Source organism: Petaurus breviceps, unplaced genomic scaffold, assembly GCF_028583685.1.
Source record: "Petaurus breviceps papuanus isolate PSGF00001 unplaced genomic scaffold, PetGlider_PUasm1.0 79, whole genome shotgun sequence".
NCBI lineage: Eukaryota > Metazoa > Chordata > Mammalia > Diprotodontia > Petauridae > Petaurus > Petaurus breviceps.
In genome coordinates this window covers 31,572,425-31,592,202 of record NW_027186523.1, presented here as the reverse complement: position 1 = coordinate 31,592,202, position 19,778 = coordinate 31,572,425, and the positions used below count along the sequence as shown (strand labels likewise).

Genomic DNA, 19,778 nt, shown 5'->3' with positions numbered 1-19,778 from the left:
TTCCCAAAGATTTCATGGATTCATAAGAATTCATCTTATAGAAAACCTCCTGCTGACAATAAACCTTTCTGTCTTTAACTAAGCTGGTCCCCAAACAACAGACTAGATCTGTCCCTAGAACTATATTCACAGCTTTTCCTCTTGATGAGGGTGAAAGGGGAGAAGAGTGTAAAAGCTGGTGTGAAGCTTAACATCAAAAAAACTAAAATCTTGGCAACTGGTCCTATCACTTCTTGTCAAATAGAGGGGGAAGAAATGGAAGAAGCAGTGTCATATTTCATAATCTTGGGCTCAAAGATGATTCTAGATGACAACTACAGCCATAAAATTAAAAGATACTTGCTCCTTGGAAGTAAAGCTGTGGTGAATCCAGACGGCACACTAAAAAGCAGAGACATCACCTTTCTGACAAAGGTCAGAGCTATGGTTTTTCCAATAGCAATGCATAGCTGTGAGAGTTGGGCTCTAAGGTAAGCTGAGTGCCTTAAAATTGATGTTGAATAGTTTTGACTGTCCTTTGGACATCAAGAAGGTCAAATCAGTCAATACTTAAAGAAATTTAGTTCAGGATATTCACTGGAAGGTCAAATACTGAATCTGAAGCTTAAATACTTTGGCCACATAATGAGAAGACAGGACTCATTGGAAAAGACTCTGATATTGTGAAAGGTTGAAGGCAAAAGGAAAAGGGGATGGCACTGGAAGAGATGAATAGATACTGTTATGGAACAATGGACATGAACTTGGACAGACTTCAAGAGATAGACCGGGGCCTAGTGTGCTATGGTCCATGGGGTCATCAGGAGTTAGACAGAACTGAACAACAATGGTAAGATCTTCCCAGGAGCTTGAGCTCTGCTGCTAACATGACCCCTGAGAACTCAGGGTCATACATCCCCCTCCATCTATGACCAAGCATTATTTGCTATTAGTCTATGTGACAAGTCAGTATTCATTATACACCAATATTTGGATACTTCAAGTATTTTGTGAAAGAATATAAATCAAATGAGAGGAAAATTCTTCCCCCTGTGGTATGAATAATTTGTCAAGTCAATCAGGAAGGGGAAAAATTACAAATTTAAAATTTGTTCATATCTAAAGAGTTTCTGGTGTTAGACAAATTCAGCCTGCTGCTAAACACTATCTATAACATACATAATAAGAATTGAAATAACACTAATTTCCACAATTTTTTGAAAATTTAATTTGATTATAGTGACATTTCTTACTCACATGGCCACACACAAAGGAAATGAGGAAAATTAGTACCATAAGCTCCCAAGATAAAATATCTGCCATATGTTTTTCTTCACTGCATTCAGTGACATTTGATACCAGAATATTCTACTGGTCAGAAAAATAAATTGAACATCTGGGATGCCTCATTTTATTCTGTTTGGGCTACTAATTGTTGATATTTAACTAAATATCTTAATCCTTTTTTCCTTTTTCCCTTTCTATTAAATCTTCAAGTTTGGAAGACTTTAGAATTTATTCAGTCCACACCCTCCATGAAACCTGGCTCCCTTCTACCCTGGATCATCCACTTTTTGTTTAAATACTCCCTAGTAAGAGGAAAATAACTAACTCATTAGACCAGTTACAGAATGGAAGTTGTCCTTATCCCCTTCACCAGAGGTTCTACAGCCAAAAAATTCACCATACTATGGTCATCCTTAAACAACAGACATACAGGTTGTCATCCAGCCTAAACCTGGGGCCTTTCTAACTTGGTATGAGCTGCAAGAAATTGCACTAATGTAGCTGAAAAACTGGGATCACTTACATTTCCCAATGAGGAATCAGAGTAGAAATTTAATGGAGGGTCCTTTCAGTACATTTTATATAAGTAATAATAATAGTATAAATTAAGAAGTGTTTTATATACAGAGTTTATAAAGTACATTACTTAAGATTAAAAAGTAAATTCTCATCAGAAATTATCTAAGGAGTTTTTTATAAGACTAGAGAGACTCATGATGATTCCCCCAAAAGAAAAGTTTCCTAGGTTTGAAATGTGCAGATGTACAACTCATTGACTTCAAAGGTGGCAAACATCTTGTCTCCTATGTAGGTAAAGATAATATCTACTATTGGTGCTGGACTATATGAACTCAAAATGCCTTTCAGCCCTAAACTGCTATGATTCTGTGATTATATTTCCTCTTGTTACCAGTGGGAGTGGTGTTATGTAACCATAATTGAGTTTCACTGCCTACATACTACTAGGCCAACTCTCACTGTACTATTTCCATGACCAGTCTGCAATTCCATTTAGCTAATTTTTTGAATTTGAGAATTGTACAATTTGTAGACATTTATGAATATACCTGTCTTCATATTTCAGCAAAGACTTACCAACATCATTAAAGAAACCAAATCAAAGGATGTTGAACTCAGGATATATAAGAAGAAAAAACATGAAATTCATAGAAGGTAAAAGAGTCTTATTAATTTAAATGCAAATATATATATGTGATTTTTAGCAAATAAAGTCACCCAAACTGTTTGTATTTTTACAGACTAAAGGATTTTTCCAAATTGTATGACACCATCCGAAATGAAAGGAACAAATTTGTGAACTTACTTCACACTACTCACCAGAGAGTCTATGAAATAAAGGAAAAGCTCAAAATGTCAATCAATGAAATGGAAATTTTAAGGAATAGCTCAGCCACTCAAGACAGGTGAGCATTGGAACAGCTACTTCCAAGGGAACAACTCTAGAGCGTCTGGTTTATTTGCATTCTAATGAAAAAAATCTATATCTATCTATGTATATATGCTATATATATATATATATGCTTATACATATATATATTTCTAGGATTCTATTTTAGAATGGGAAGGGAGCTTTAAAAAATCACCTACTTCAATGCCTCCATTTTTCAGTGATGATTTAACAATCTCAATGTGGTTGCTAGTGTTGTTTGTAAAACTATTTAAAAAGGTAGATGAGAAATTAAAATAAGATTGGCTATATCAGAAGGAGCTTTCAGTCTCCTAATTGGGGATAAGGTCGAACATTTGACACATTTGTATTCATCATAAAATTTAAAGTAAGAAGGAACCATGGAGATAATCTAGATTGATCCCCTCATTTTATAGATGGGAAACATGAGTTAGGGAGAGGTTAAATGATTTGTTTAAGGTCACATAGTTAATTAGTAAATGGCAAAATTAGTATTCAGACTCTCAACCTTTGATTCCTGATCCTGTGTTCCTTCCATAAGTTTTTTCTGATAACTAATATTTTCCTGACTTCCACCTAGTTAATATGGATACCATGATTTCATGTTTTCTTTAACAAAAAGGTAGAGGCACTTAGATGTTGCAGTGAATAGAGTACTGGACTCAGTGTCTTCCCAAGTTCAAATCTGTCCTAAGATACTTATTATTTATGTGAATCTAGGCAAGTCACTTAACTCCATTTGCATCAGTTTCCTCATCTGTAAAATGAGCTAGAGAAGGAAATGGCAAACCTCTCTAGTATTTTTGCCAAGAAAATCCCAAATGGGGTCACAAAGAGTCAGATACAACTGAACAACAATAGTGTGTCTTATAAGTGGTGTAGTGGATAAGGTGCCAAGCCTGAAGTCGGGAAGACTAATTTTTGTGGGTTCAAATCTAGCCTGACACTCACTAGCTGTGTGACCCGAGGTACGTCACTTGACTCTGTTTGCCTAAGTCCCTCATCTGTAAAATGAGCTAGAGAAAGAAATGGCAAACCACTCCAGTATCTTTGCCGAGAAAACCCCAGGTGGGGTCACAATGAGTCAGACATAACTGAAATGACTGAACAACAGGGAGAAAATAGCCTCTTGGTTATGGTAGAAGCTAAAACACAAAAAGAATTTTAGAATAAAAAGCAGAATATAATTTTAGTTTAATTTTTATGTAACTGAGATTTGTGAACTTACAGACTGTAACTTAGAGACTGTGAAAATTGGGTGAAGTTATTAGAATTTTTGCATAATTTCATAAGATGAAACTGTTCACATTTCTGCAAAACTATTTCCTTACTAAAGCTTCACAAAAGCAAAATGATTCACCCAGTGAGAAAGGAAATATATATCACTCTACTTATTTCAGAAAATTATCAGTTAACAAAATGAATATGTTTATTCCTTGTCCCATTGTTAATTATTTTTAAAGAAAACTACAGAATTCCCTGCTGAAACGGTCCAACAACCTTACAATCAAAGAGAGCATGGAAAATGATGTGTGCAAAGTTATAGCAATACTTCAGGAAAGGAGAGAGAAGAAAGAAGAACAATTAAATAATATTGAAAGACTGGCCAATGTGGTCACATTCATTGAGGAAGAGATGGTACAGCTCCGGAAAAAATACGAGAAAGCTGTTCAGAGTCGAAATGAGAGGTAAAACAGAACCCTGGTTATGAGAACAAAGCATTGTGGCACTTGTTTTTCCTACCTGAAGTTAACTTGAGGCACCACCACATTTTCAAACTTGGGTTTCTTTTGGTATTTTTTATGCTAGCATGATTGAAAATAAAAAGAAGCAGGCTATCTAGGCCAAATGCTGTTGAGGAAGAAATATAGAAGTGTTTGAAACTATTTCAGTTGAGAAGCAAATATTGTTTTCCAGGGCTTTTACTAAGAATTCCTCTGATGTTAATTCTATCTACTAAACATCTATTAAGTGCCAACCATTAAGTGCTACTACTATTAAGTACTAGGCACTATTCTAAGCATTGGGGATACAAAAGAGGCAAAAGACAGTTCCTACCCTCAATTCTACAAACCATTGAGCCTTTGCTTGATTCTGGTGAAAGTTTTGTGGATCTGGATTTTCTGTGAACATTGAGAGATTCTCCCATTACATGATCTCTGAAAAGAAATCAGGTCCTTTGGGCAGCTTCTTTAGCTCCATTAAACATAAGGACAAGATTTTAGCAGCTTCCAGAAACACTAAATCCCTCCCACAGAGTTGCTTTTCTTCTGGGGAGGGGGTTGGAAGAGCCGAACTGATGATTTCGTTAATAAGGAAATTCCTGGTGTGAAAGTTTCATTCCCTGATGCCAGTCTGCAACTCCTAATCTTAAAAATCAAATGACTTCTCATGAAGTTTGTAGGTATCAGAAGAAAGATTTGAACCCATCCTCCTTACTTCAAAATCGTTTTTCTATCTATTCTACTACACTGTCTCTTAACTGAAAAAAAAAAAAAATCTGACGTGATATTGTAGTATTTTATAATAGAACCTAGATTCAGATCATCACTTTACAGAAACAATCTATTGTGCCACAACTATGTATAAGACCCTGTACTAGGCACTGGGAGACTAATGTTCCCTGACCTCGGAAGTCATGAAAAAACTTGATGTGCATCAAAAGTGCACTGGGAAAGATGGGGGAAGGGGCAGAAGAAAGATGGCAAGGGGAAAGAGATACTGATAACATGGGGTTAGCTAAAAGGAAAGACAGATCATGACAAGTGATTTTGTAAGCATTAAAAACAATTGCTTTAATAGAGAAAAATTAATCGAAGGCATGAAAAGAAAGGGCACAGAAAATAAAAAGTTATCAAAGAACATGAAACTTCTAGCCCTAATTATGCTTGTTGTGGAAAAAGACAGCATTTCATTGGAATATACCTATGTCTTACAAATTATTCTAAGTTCTCATGCTTACAACTAATATATCAGAGTTGGACTAACTCCACATTTAGTCCTAGTCAAAGGATTTTTCACAATTCTAAGACTCTAAAAAGAATCTTCAGAGGAAATAGACCTCTTTCTTCCATTCTCAAAGATAATAAATAAATTTATAAATGAATGAAGAAGTAAATGAATGAACAGAGAGAGCTATAGAGAGAGATCCCAGTCTCTAGCCCTACCCTTCTCCTCTAACCCTTAGTTAGATGCCATTCCAGATGTCTCCTGGAAGTAATCCAACCTCAATTTCTCTTTAAGGCCCCTGATAGTTAATTCACAAATAATCTTGTTGCTTCTATAACCCAAAATTTTGATTTTGACCATAGTGGTGTTTTACTGATTGAACGGGAGGAAGAAGTGTGTATTTTCTATGAGAAAATAAACATTCAAGAGTTGATGAAGAGAAATGGCGATATTGAGTTACATATATTGGAAGAAAAACTAAGATTTCTGAAGCTGAAAATTGCTGAGAGACAAAGAAAGATTTATGTGTCCCGAAAACTGCTGCCACTGAAGAGAACTTTGGACATGGAAATAGCAGATGTACAGATTGAGGTGGGAAATGCTTCAAGTGGATTGTTTGTAGAAATGTTGAGGTATTTTTTACCCTCTTTACTAACTTTTAAGTTATGCTGCTATGTATTGAAAGTACAACAATGTATATGAGGTAACTTCTCATACATTAACCAATCCACCCTATTGAAAGTAACAGTGTAGCTCATATGGGTTGTGTGTGTGTGTGTGTGTGTGTGTGTGTGTGTGTGAGTGAAAGAATTTCTGATTCTACTGCAGGGCAACACTTCTGGCCTAAATAATAACATAAGTTTTGTTTTTAGTTGTTTAAAATTACATTTTCTCAGGGATGGCTAGGTGGTGTGGTGAATAGAGCACTGGCCCTGGGGTCAGGAGGACCTGAGTTCAAATGCAGCCTTAGACACTTTACACACTTACTAACCGTGTGACCTTGGGCAAGTCACAACCCCAGTTGCCCTCCAAAAAGCAATAAATAAATAAAATTACATTTTCTCGATGCCATATATTCTTATATCACAGGGTTTTTTTTCCCCTCCTAGATCTTAACAACTCCCCCCCCCATTTGAACCCTCCTTCCTAAAAAAGAAAAACAGTCAAAATTTCCATAGTTATTCTTATTTTACTTCTTTCATTGCATAAATTTCTATTGATTTTTCTGTTTCTCTGATTTCCTCATACTAATCATTTCTTACTGCACAGTATTATTCTCATTCACCACAGTTGCCATTCCCCAGTTGACAGATGCTCCCTTTATTTCCAGTTCACTGATACCACAAAGTACTTCCTCTGAATTTTTAGAATATACTCTGTAGCTATATTTTCGGCCTTAGATATATACCCAGGGTAGGAATCCTGGATCAAAGGGTATGAAATTTTAGTTAGTTTGCTGGCATAATTCCAAACTGTTTTCCAAAACACTTGGGGCAGTTCATAGCTTAATCAACACTGTGTTAGCATTCCTTTCTCCCCGTAGCCCCCTATTGCCAAAAACTGACTTTTTCTATTTTTTGGAAATTCAGGGTAAAATTCTGGAGTTGTTTTATTTTCTATTTCTCTTACTCAGAGAATATTCTGGTATGGCCCTTAATAGTTTGAGATTCTTTTGAAAACTCTTTATTCTTATGCTTTTCCCACTTACCTGTTGGGAAATGCCTCTTGATCATTTTGTCAATTGCCAATACCTTTATGTCAGAATTTTGTGATATTTAATGCAAATATTTTTCCCATTTAGCACACTTTATTTTTAGAAAAGAGCACTATTAAATATATCTCAGAGTTGGAGGCTTCTAAGCCTGTTCTACAACATTAAAACTTCCTGCATTTTTACCAAGTATTTATTTAATAATGTCATAAATTTTTTCCTACTGTAGCTTTAATTACCTTAGCCAAAGAATCTTGTTTATTTCTGATTTCTGCTATTCTTAGGAAAGGGCTTAGGTAGTTGTTTTTTTGATATCCTTTGAAGCTAGAATTTTGTTTATAATTGATTTTTTATTTACCTATAATCACAGCCATTAGTGACACCAGTTGAAGAGGACTTTACCCCAGGGAGCCAACATCAAGAAGAACATTCTTCCTCCCACACTTCACTTTTGGGTCCCCTGCCAGTCCATGCAGCAATCACTCACAAGTCACCCCACCAACGTCCTATCCTTATGGTGCCACACTCCCAAGGCCCACCCTTCCCCCACCCCAATGGGGGCAAGGATTAGACTCCCTGTGGGATTGATCACTCCCTCACATGATGTGACTGTGCCCGGGTTGAACTGTCTGCTCTACTTCTCCTTCCACCATGACCTCTTACTCCCCCCATCTGTTCTTTCCTCAAACAAAAAGATTCTTTTGCCATCGTTTTATAGCCTAACCTTTAGCACACTGTTTTCTTTAAATATACTGCTTTTACATTACCTATCCCCTATGCCATGAATGCTCTTAATGAGAATCAGTTGGGCACCAGAAATGATGAGGTTCAGGGGCATCCCAAAATGTTGGGGTACAAGGTCAACTCGAAAGAATTCACTCAGGCTGTCTCAAAATCAAGTAAAGGAAATTCAGGTAACACAACACACCAAACAGGCTCCTCAGCCCCTTAAAGGGAGACCCTTAAGGAGGGGGGGTAGCAGCCCCCAAAAGGAGGTAGCCCCCCAAAGGAGACGGCCACCCCCAAGGGAAACCAGCTGCTTCAGGGAGATGGCTTTTTATTTTTTTATTTTTTATTTTTTTGCTTTTTGGAGGGCAATTGGGAAATGACTGATTTTTGCTTTTTTTTTTTTTTTTGCATTTTTTTGGAGGGCAATTGGGGTTAAGTAACTTGCCAAAGGTTACACGGCTAGTTTTTTTGTGTAGATGTTAAGGGTCTTAGGCCAGAACTGAACTCAGGACCTCCTGACTCTGGGGCCAGCGCTTTACTCACTGTGCCACCTAGCTGCCCCTTGGGAGATGGCTTTTTAAGAGGGATACGCCCCATTAAGGGAGATGCCCAAATAAGGGGGATACTCACTAAAGGGAGATGCTCATCAAGGGAGCCCACAGCTTAAGCAAGATGGGTCCTTAAGGGAGGCACCCACTAAGAGGGACACCCTCCCATTAAGGAAAGTCCACTAGCCAGGAGAGGCTAGGGATTCTTATAGAGAAAAAACCTGCCATGGACAGGGAGATGAGGTAACCAGGGACAGTAGTTCAGAGTCTTGGGTATTATCTATTATTATTATTATTCCATTTTTTAGCCCCTGTTAGGGTATTTCCTTTACCAGTCCACTTGAATATCATTGTCTTCTAAAGTGACTTTAAGTGGTAGAGATAATGGACTTCTCATTGACCACTCCATTTGAATTTCATCATCTCCCCCTCAAGAAGTAGGCACCCGAATTCATTTGGGAAAAAGGACAGGAGTCTTGCATTCCTCATCACTCTGATTTCTTACCTCTACCATTTTAGTTTCCTTGGCTCCCTTCAAGGCTCAGCTCAAATCCTACTTTCTGCAGGTGGCTGTTCCTGGCACCTCAACTGCTAATGCCTTCCCTTCCCAGAAGGCCTTCCAGTACTCTGTATGTATCTTGTATTTACCTAGATGTTTATATGGTATCTACCTCCATTAGAATATAAATGCCTTAAAGGTAGAGACTATTTTGCTTTTCTTTGAATCCCTAGCACTTCCCAGGTACAAAATAGGTGCTTAATAAATGTTTATTGACTAAATTGACTATTTAACTCACAAATAATTTAAACTTTACAAGGATTCTAAGCATAGCTAAGAGGTATTTTTGTTCACTCCAAGTTTATATCAACTTTTTCCATAAAGAAAATAGGGTTGCACTATATTTTCTACCTAATGATTGGGCGGCCTAATTTTTAATTCTGGTTTCTCATATTATGAACAAGCATTCTTTTTGTTGTTTTCTAAAATGTCACATTTGCTTTTGACCCTATCACTGGATTACAGTTTGTTCTTGCTGCTTTCTGACATTAGTTATGGTGTAGCATTCCCCATCTTGGGAGTGCTTGCTAGAATGGAACTTATGACTCATAGCTATAGAATACTTTCTTTGGGCAAAGATCTCTGTGTCCTCTTTGTATCTGAAATTGTTCTTTGGCTATTTATAAAACCCAATGGCAGATATTTTAAGTTTAAGTTGCTCAGAACCAGAGATTGCTTCTTAATGTCCTCCTCTGATTGATGCACAGTAAATTGCATGTTAGAGATGGTTCAATTTTTGTTCAGCTAGTATCTTCAAATTAGTTGAGACATCTAAGAAAAAAGTCAGATAATTTCTTTCTTTGAGAATAAGTCACACCCTGTTTCCTATATGAAAATGACACTGCTAATTCATGTAAGAAGGGATATTTTGGCATCTTGTTTTGCTTATAAAGAGATCTCTTAATAATAGAGATTTACAGTTTCATGTATAATCCTCTTCTGTTCTATTCTGTATATGAAAATATTTTATTTTGGGGGGTATTTAGGTTCAGAATTAAATGATAAAATAGAATGTGCACTCTGTAAGAGGAAGGACTTTTTCATTTTTTGCATTACTAACACTTCACACAGTGTATAACTAACACCTACCATACAGAAGGTACCTAAGTGCTTTTTTTCTTTTTGTTCTTTTTGGAGGAGCGGAAAGTAGGGCAATTGGGGTTAAGTGACTTGCCCAAGGTCACATGGCTAGTTTTTGTGTTAAGTGTCTGAGGCCGGATTTGAACTCAGATCTCCTGACTCCAGGGCTGGTGCTCTATTCACTGTGCCACCTAACTGCCTCCCCTCCTTGTTTTTATGAGTCATCTGAATAGGAAATCCTTTTAGGTGGAAATAATCTACACGTGAAATAGTACCATTTCTCTTATGAATGAACTGAAACCTAAAAATCAGCCTGTATTATCCAGGAAAACTTGAGATATAAGACTTATGTTCCTCAAATTCCTCATTTATTTCTCTACATTCCCTCTTTATGTAGTTGTGGTAGTGAGGATACTTGAGATGGGGCTGACCTCTAGTGTCTGAACTGTTTGTCAGACCCCGACCTTTCTAGTTTCCCCGGGGGGCCAGGATGACCATTGTCTTTTTTTTTTCTTTTTGGAGGGGGGAAGGTAGGACAATTGTCCTTAAGTGACTTGCCCAAGGTCACACAGGTAGCTTTTGTGTGTTTGTGTGTGTGTATGTGTGAAGTGTCTGAGGTCAAATTTGAACTCAGGTTCTCCTGATTCCAGGGCCAGTACTCTATTCACTGGCCACCTACCCTGCCCCCATGCCATTGTCTTAGTAAAATAAGATAAGTGGGCTTCCCCACAGCTACTGATTATCTCCCAATAACTTTTGTGGGAACAAAATAAATAAAAATAAAATGTAACATTGATAATGTTAATTTGTGGTTTTCTAAGTCAGTATGCTGCTGGCAGGGATCCACTTCTGTTTGACCCCACTACACAGTATCACAGTGACTTGCCAAGAATAAATTGCCCCTAGACAAAAGCTTCTGCCTCAGCAAGTCCTGCTCCGGTTTGCTGATCTCTCCTCATTTGTCTGAAATGCTGATCTAGTCTCAGACTGCCCTTAGGAACTGCATCGTTGTGGTCTCTGACTTATTTATGTTTTAATGGAGCCACAGCAACCACTAACTGCCTGCCTCCTTATCTTAGGCTATCAGGTGAACCTGGCTGCCTCAGGTGCCATAGTCCTGCCCCAACTCCTGCTAGGCCCAATAAAACAGAACTTACATATGGATTACCTTTAACCCCACAGTCTCTGCTTCAAATAGTCATTATTAGTGCTTAGAAGCAACATGGAAGAAACTCTCTGTCCTTGATTCTAATCACTAACATTATTCATAGAAACGAAACTAGAAGGTTGATAAGAATAATAATAATCCTATGGTTATGAAATATTCTTATACTGTTCAGTGAAAATAGTGATCCTAAATGAAATAGGAATTCCTCTGATATTCAGTGGCTAAATAATAAAATAATAAAGGCTCTGCCTTCATTTATTCACACTATATGTTCACTACCATTGTGAGCCTTCCAATAACTATTTACATACAAAATGAAATGTTATTGAACAGAAATTCAGCCGTGTCCGTGTTAAGCTTTTGAAAAAAAAAAAACAAACTTCCTCAATATGAACTTAATTAACTGGTTGTCTGCCCTGACCAGTGATGCCGGCCTTTAAAAACAATGTGAAATGTTTTATTTCAAATTATTTTTGGCTCTGCAAATGGCCATGCTAGTTCCTTGCCATATTCTATCATTTGTTGCAGTATTTTCCTCCAAAGTCTTCTACTTTGGTGTAGCATTTTAGTAAGAAATTATTTTAAGATTTATGTTGTTTTTCCAAAACCATTGTTTCAAAACAGATTTTAATCCTTAAGCAATCCAGCCCAAGGAGTATCATGAAACAGATGCTTCATTTGCTTCCACTATTAGAGGGATGTGACATAGACACCACCAGACGCCGTGCTGCGCTTTAGTTTTAAAGAAAATTTAAATGCATGATAGAAGTGGGAAATCTTTTTTTCTTACTGGTCCACCTCAGTCAACAAATATTTATTAAGTACTTACTGTGAATGAGAAAAAAGGGGGGGGGGGACACAGAAAAATATAAAGCAACTTAATTTAATTCTTTTTAATTTGATGCATCATATAAAAGGTTAAACTTTTAGCTTCTTTTAGAAGTTGAAAAGAGGTCCAGGAATCCAATCCCAGGCACCTTATCCTCCAGGGAGGCAGAGGCCAGCAGATCTCTTGAGCTCAGGAGTTCTGAGTTACAATGGGCCGGCTTTTGCTGATCAACTGTCTACACTAAGTTCAGCATTAATATGACAAGTCTGGGGGAGCAGGAGCTGGCCTAAGGAAGGATGCCTCAGCCCAAGTTAGAGCAGGTGAATAGCGATCAGTACAAGGGAAAAGGCTAATGAGCTATCCTCCACACTGCACTATTCTGAGCAAGATAAAGAGAATCCAGTCTTTTTTATGTTAAAACTATGAAAGATACAAGTTAATTCAACATATCTGATACTTTAAAATATGTTTCAATTCCATATTATGATGACTTGGAGTCATTGAGTGGCACAGTGGGTAGAGAGCTGGCCTGGGAGTCAGAAAGGCCCCAAGGCCTTCTTCTGACTCTCCCTGGCTGTGTGACACCTGGACAGGTTATTCACTTAAACCCTCAGTAATCCGGGCCAGGCTCTAAGACATGGTTGCAAGATGGTGTTGTAGTGGTACAGAGGAGGTTAAAGTTGCCGATCCAGTCCTTATAAATATGATGGTGAATGAAAGAGAGGGGGGAGTATAGACAGGAAAGGAGGAAAAAAGAGAAATGAGGAGCAAGAAGGGGGAAAGGAAAGGGGGAAAGATTGAAGAGCGGGCTTAACTTAAAAAGACAAAAAAGGAAAGAGAGCTTAGGGGACAGAAAAAGACACCTACACAATCATGGAGAGAGAGGAAGAAGGAAGAAGAGGAGGAAGGATGAAGATAGAGAGAAGGAAGGAAGGAGGAAGGGACAAGAGGGAGAGAGAGACCTACTAGTGTGACCCTGGGCAAGTCACATAACACAAGTTTGCCTCAGTTTCCTCATCTGTCAAATGGGGATCGTAATAGCACGTTCCTGCCAAGGTTGTTGTGAGAATCAAATTAGATAATAATTGTAAAGTGCTTAGCACAGAGCGTAGCATGCAGTAGACTGTATAAATCTTAGCTATCATGATTAGACTGATCTCCAGAGCCAGGGCTCTGTTAACCTCCAGAGGCTCAGAGTGTATAGTGCTAAAGCCCCCAAGCTTCCACAAGGGTCCTTCCCGGTCTCTCCCTGCCCCCATTCCTGGCTGCCATCAGTCTGCTAGATTTATTGAACTTTTGAAAGGGGCATTCACTGAAGCTGCAAAGGTGTGTGCTTCACTCTCCCATCAGTACATGCCGAGTCCAGGGAAAAGCAGGGAGAGCTTCAAGAGCACAGGCTGCACATGGGCTCCTCACAGGTGCTGCTGTGGGACCTTTTCTCCCCTTCCTGGCTGCGCCCGACGTTCTTCTTAGGAATCAACCAGCCCCCACCCTTATGTGTAAAACGAGAATTTTACAAATGTCCCCAAAGTTTTAGGGCAGCCTTAGCTTTAGAAGGACTACATATAAATTTAAAAGGTCATCATTTGGAAGTTTCAAGACTTAAATTTCTTTTACTTATTTACTTTTGTGAATTTCAAAACATAAGTTTTAAAATTTGTAATTTTAACAAGATGGGGCACACTGTCCTTGTTCATAGCATGTGCAGTAGTTTCTGGATGATATTGGTAGAGAAGGTCCCCTTGCTTGGCCTCTTCAGTCACCTGACCGATCTCCATTAGGTTTGTTGTTGTCACATAAGCCTCAAAAATCTCATTCTTTGGGTGATCTCGAGACTAGGATTACAAATACAATCTTTTCAGGCACTAAGCAACAGGTAATGAAAGTTTTTACAAAGTTTGACTAGAGTGATGGAGTCTAGTATAAGATAATGGGTATGTTGGATGAAAGCGGAGGGACAGCTAGATGATGCAGTAGATAGAGTGCCAGGCCTGGAGTCAGGAAGATTCATCTTCCTGAGTTAAAATCCAGCCTCAGACACTTAACTGTGTGAACTTGGGTAGGTCACTTTACCCTGTTTGCCTCAGTTTCCTCCTCTATAAAATGAACTGGAGAAAGAAGTGGCAAAACCACTCATGTGTCTTTGCCAAGAAAACTCCAAATAAGTTCACGAAGAGCCAGACACAACTGAACAATAATAATAAACATAACAATGTTTTAAATGTTAAATAATTAGCTTTTCAAATTTTTGTGAGTTTATATAGCATTTATACTTCTGAAGTCATTAAAGCTTAAAACTGAACTAAGACTTTTGGGACACCCTGTGTGGTCTACATTGCCTTTGACCTCATAGGGGCTATGGTGAAAGCAGTTTGTAAATCTTAAAGCAGTAAATAAAACTGAGTTATTAGATTAAGTATAAGTCAACCTCCCCTCCCTCCCAAACCTGCTGTTCCTTTAGACTAGGGGCTTTGGAATGCTATCACCTCTCCCCCTGACATCTCTGCCAGCTGAAATGCCTCTTTCTTCCATGCTTTCTTCAAACTCACGTGCCACCTCCTTCCTACAGTTTTCTGTTGATTTCCACAGCTGGGAGTCAGAACCACACACAATCTCATCATTAGCAAAAGCCACAAAGGTCATTTAACCCTCCCCACTGGGAAGTCATCTGTCCAGTATCTCCCAGAAAGCTGGCGTCCCAACTCTGCTCAGAGACCTCCAGTTACTGAGATCCCCTTGCCTCCTGAGCCAACCCATTCCTCTGTAAATGTGAAGGTATCTTTCCTTACATCAAGCCAGCCTCAATGTCTGTGAAACTTCCACAAGCAAAACAAGTCTTATCTTTTCCTTCCTATGAAAGTTTTCAAATACTTCAACAAAACGTGGTGATGTCCCCCATATCTTTTTTCTCTCTTCTTAGCTATAAATCTCTCATTCCTTAAAAGCCTCTTAAGTTATGGTCCCTGGGCCTCTCACCAGCTCATCACCTTCTTCTTGATACATTCTAGCTTGTCAATGTCTTTCTTAAAATGTAGTATTCAGAGGCTCGTGCAGCCCTAAAAATGTGGCCTGACCAGGTCAGAGTAGAGGAAAACTCATTCTGGACTCATCCTCTCCATCTGGATATGGTACCTCTGTCCAGACTATTTACATTAGCTTTGATTGCAATGGAACACTATTGGGGCTTGCTTTAAGCTTGCAATCCAATACCATCCTCAAGTATTTTTTCCATATAATCTCTAACCGCACCTTTACCATGAGATGGATTTTCAAAGCTAAGGGAGGCAACATGGTATAGTGGAAAAGAGTATTGACTCTGGATTTGGAGGACCTGGAAAAAAGGAAATGAAATGGATTTCATTAATTTGTGTTCTTGATTTTAAAAAAAAATACTGGCTTAATGAAACCATCACCATTTCACTTTATAAAAGCTCAAATCCAATCTTTAAAAATGTATTCTTGGATTTTGCCAGGAAATGAAATAGTGAATACTTGCTTATCATTTGAATATTCTACCTTCTTCCCTTTAATGAAAAAGAGACAGCTGCCTGTCTCCAGTCCTATGCCTATCCCTTTCTCCACAATTTTTCTAAGATCCTCGTCAGTGGCTGAGTAATCATATCTTCCAGTTCTTAGACTACTTTGGGGTGGAATTTATCTGCTCCTGATGAAAATGAGGGCAGCCAGGTGTTCTCTTTAAAAAATATTTTTTGGGAGGGGCGGCCAGGTAGCACAGCAAGTAAGAGCACTGGCTCCAGTGTTGGGATGACCTGAGGATCGAATCCAGGCTCAGATACTTAGCACCACACCCAGAAATAACTGGCCATGTAACCTTGAGCAAGTTACTTAACCCCAATTGCTTTAAAAAAAATTTTTTTGGAGGGGGAAGGCAGGGCAATTGGGGTTAAGTGACTTGCCCAAGGTCACAGCTAGTTAAGTGTCAAATGTCTGAAGCTGGATTTGAATTCAGGTTCTCCTGACTCCAGGGCTGACTCTATTCACTGCACCACCTAGCTGACCCTAAAATTTTTTAAATGATTTTTTAAAACTAACATTTATTTTCTTTTGATCCCAGCTTTTTTCCCTCTCTCTCCCCTCCACACTGGAAAAAGAAAAGAGTGAAAACAAAACCCTTGTAACAAACATTCATAGTCAAGCAAAAAATCTCAACATTGGATATGTCCAAAAATGTAGGTCTCATTCTTGATAATAACTTCATTACCTATCTATCATCAGTATTCTGGAATCATGGTCTATCATTGTATTGAGCAGAGTTCTTAAGTCTTTCAGGGTTGTTAATTTTGACAATGTTGTTATTGAATGAATTGTTTTCCTCATTCTGCTCACTTCACAGCATAAGTTCATGACAGTCTTCCCATATATATCTCTGTGTCCCCTACATCAAAAGTGTAAATCTTGCCTCCTGTGGGCCTGTAAAACTCCTGAGTACAGCCTGATCCAGATTAAAATGTAGTTGGAAAAATGTTTAACAAAATAGATAAAAACACAATATATGGTACACAGTAACAGCAACATTATGTGATGATCAGCTATGGATGACTTAGCCCTTCTCAGCAATACAATGATTCAAGACAATTCCAAAGGACTCATGATGGAAAAGGCTATTGACCTTCAGAGAAAGAACTGATGGAGTCTGAATACAGATCAAAGCATATTATTTTAACTTTTTTTTTCCATGGTTTTTTTCTTTTGGCCTATTTCTTCTTTCACAACATGACTAATATGAAAATATGTTTTACACAATTACACATATATAACCCATATCAAACTGCTTACCATCTTATGGAGGAAGGAGGGGAGGAAGAGAGGGAGAAAATTTAGAGCTCAAAACTTTTTTTTAAATTTAATTATTTTTAGTTTTCAACATTCACTTCCATAAGATTATGAGTTCCACATTTTCTCCCCATCTCTCCCTTCCCAGGATGGCATATATTATGTAAAAAAGAGTTAGAACCAATGGGAGAAACCACAAGAAAGAAGAAACCAAAAAAAGAGAAAGAGTAAATAATAAACTTCAATCTGCACTCAGACTCAATCATTATTTTTCTGGATGTGGATAGCATTTTTCATCATGCGTCTTGGAGTTGTCTTAGATCCTTGCATTGCTAAGAAGAGATAAGTCTATCAATGTTAGTCATTGCACAATGTGGCTGTTACAATGTTTAATGTTTTCCTGGTTCTGGTCACTTTAGTCAGCATCAGTTCATGTAAGTCTTTCCAGGTTCTTCTAAAGTCCGCCTATTCATCATTTCTTATAGCACAATAAATATTCCATTACATTCATATACCACAACTTGTTCAGTTTTGGTATTCCTCAACTGATGGGCACATGCTGAGTTTCTAATTCTTTACCACCACAAAAAGAGCTGCTGTAAATATTTTTGTCCTGTTCCCATTTGTATGATCTCTTTGGGATACAGATCTAGAAGTGTTATTACTGGGTCAAAGGGTATGCACAGTTTTATAGCCCTGTGGGCATAGTTCCAAATTGCTCTCTAGAATGGTTGGATTCGTTCACAATTTCACTAACAATGCATTAGTGTTCCAATTTTTCCATATCTTCTCCAGCATTTATCATTTTCCTGTTTCATCATGTTAGCCAATCTGATAGGTGTGATGTGGTACCTCAGAGTTGTTTTGATTTGCATTTCTCCAAACAATAGTGATTTGGAGCATTTTTTTCATATGACTATAGATAGCTTTAATTTCTTCATCTGAAAACTACCTGTTTATATCCTTTGGCCATTTATCAGTTGGGGAAGGAGAACTTAAAACTTTTAAAAAATGAATGTTAAAATTTGACTTTACATGTAATTAGAAAAAATAAAAATACTATAAAAACAAGAAAATGTTGAACAAAAATAATTTTAAAATAAATATTTCTTTTCTTGTTTAACAGTTCTCACAATGTACAGACAGAATAAACTATTTGGAGAAAAAATTTATAAATCCTGGTGGATATAACAGAGCTCGCCTCCTGGAAGGAAAAGATATGACTCTGAAGGAAATGATCAACAAGATAGAGGAGGTAACACATCCTTTGTGCATGTTAGCCACTCAGTAATGTTTCATAAATGTGATACTCTTTCATATTAACTTATATAGGCTCACATGTGAATTTCAGGCAATTGTATTTGTTTCCATGTAACTTGGTAATGTGAATTTGAATTTTCTTCAACTGGAGAAATCCTGTTTCTTTTATTAGAAATCCTGCTTTCAACTTTTGCCAAAGAAACAAAAATCCTGTAGTATTAAAGATGCCAAAGAACCTTTATTTGGTGGCCAAAAGGGGCAACTTTTGTTGTGTCTTACATGAATTTGTTTGCCTCCCTAATGGAAAAATATCAAGAGAATGGAACAATATAAAATAGTGAATACTGAGGCTGGAGCAGAATTCTTCTTCTAGTAGGAAATGTTCATACTGGACATGTGGAGATATGGACAGAAAATATGGTTCCTCAAGAATGGTTAACATGGGGGTGGCTAGGTGGCACAGGAGGATCCGAGTTCAAGTACAGCCTCAGACACTTAACACGTATTAGCTGTGTGACCTTGAGCAAGTCACTTAACCCTAATTACCTTGCCTTCCCCCCTCCAAAAAAGAAAAAAAAAGAATGGTTAACATGGAAGTTGTTTAAATAGAGGTTAATGGGTTACAGTGACTCTATCCAGTCCCCAGTTTATGACACACATCTTACCCTTATCTAAGTACTGCACTGCCCCCTGAATCAGGTGACCTAGTGACCACAGGAATTCCCCCTTCTTTCCTCACTTAGATGCTTGAAATTTCCTTCCCTTTCCTTCTTCCCCTGCCACTACTTGGAACCACCACACACATTCTGTTTGTGGTCCTCACTTCACGTCAGAGCCAATCTAGTATAGGATTTGAGGTGAGAGGATTATAGGTAAGAAAAGAAGATAGAATAAACTCCCAAAGCTGCATAAATCTTTGCTTCTCCCTTCCCCTTCCCCTCAGTACTGCTAAACCTGGGTCCCAGTGCTAATCTTGTGCATCAGTGTCCTAAGCTCTATCCCATCTCCTCAGCCCTGCTGCCCTATCCCCCAGGCTACTTCTGTTCTTCACCCAAGAATCTCCACCCTAATCTTTGGTCCTCTGGTGAAATCTCCTGCTTTTAAAACTTCAGGCTTTTCATGTACTCAAATGTAAAACCTTCCCCGTGCATGGAGTAAGTGAAAAAAGATAATGAAGCCTTTTACTCATGTCTCTTATTTGTTGGTAATAGTTACAAAGCAAGCCTTTGAAAAATCCTAAAAGATTGTGTGCTTGCTTTAGGGACAGAAAAGTAGGAAAGAAACTGTAAGACTTCATCCTTTCCTACACTACGGCCCAGAGAAGAAAGAATCCCTGGTTGGAAGCAACAAGTGGTAGCGAAGGAGAACCTAAGAAAAGAAGGGGTATGACTGGAGAACCAGACTAGGTCAGAGCAGCATTCATGGAGATTTGCACTAGCAAAATGTTCTACCCTTA

The 19,778-nt window shown here is 38.1% G+C and overlaps 1 protein-coding gene across 1 annotated transcript in view; it reads left to right on the top strand.

The window, feature by feature from the left end:
* LOC138175894 (coiled-coil domain-containing protein 146-like) overlaps nucleotides 1–19,778 on the top strand; it is a 245,301-nt gene that overhangs the window by 212,690 nt on the left and 12,833 nt on the right. Inside the window, exons 12-16 of the mRNA XM_069106545.1 lie at nucleotides 2,351–2,439; nucleotides 2,526–2,690; nucleotides 4,159–4,383; nucleotides 6,007–6,235; nucleotides 18,189–18,317. Coding sequence (XP_068962646.1) covers nucleotides 2,351–2,439; nucleotides 2,526–2,690; nucleotides 4,159–4,383; nucleotides 6,007–6,235; nucleotides 18,189–18,317 — 837 coding nt within the window. The remainder of the gene's footprint in view (nucleotides 1–2,350; nucleotides 2,440–2,525; nucleotides 2,691–4,158; nucleotides 4,384–6,006; nucleotides 6,236–18,188; nucleotides 18,318–19,778) is intronic.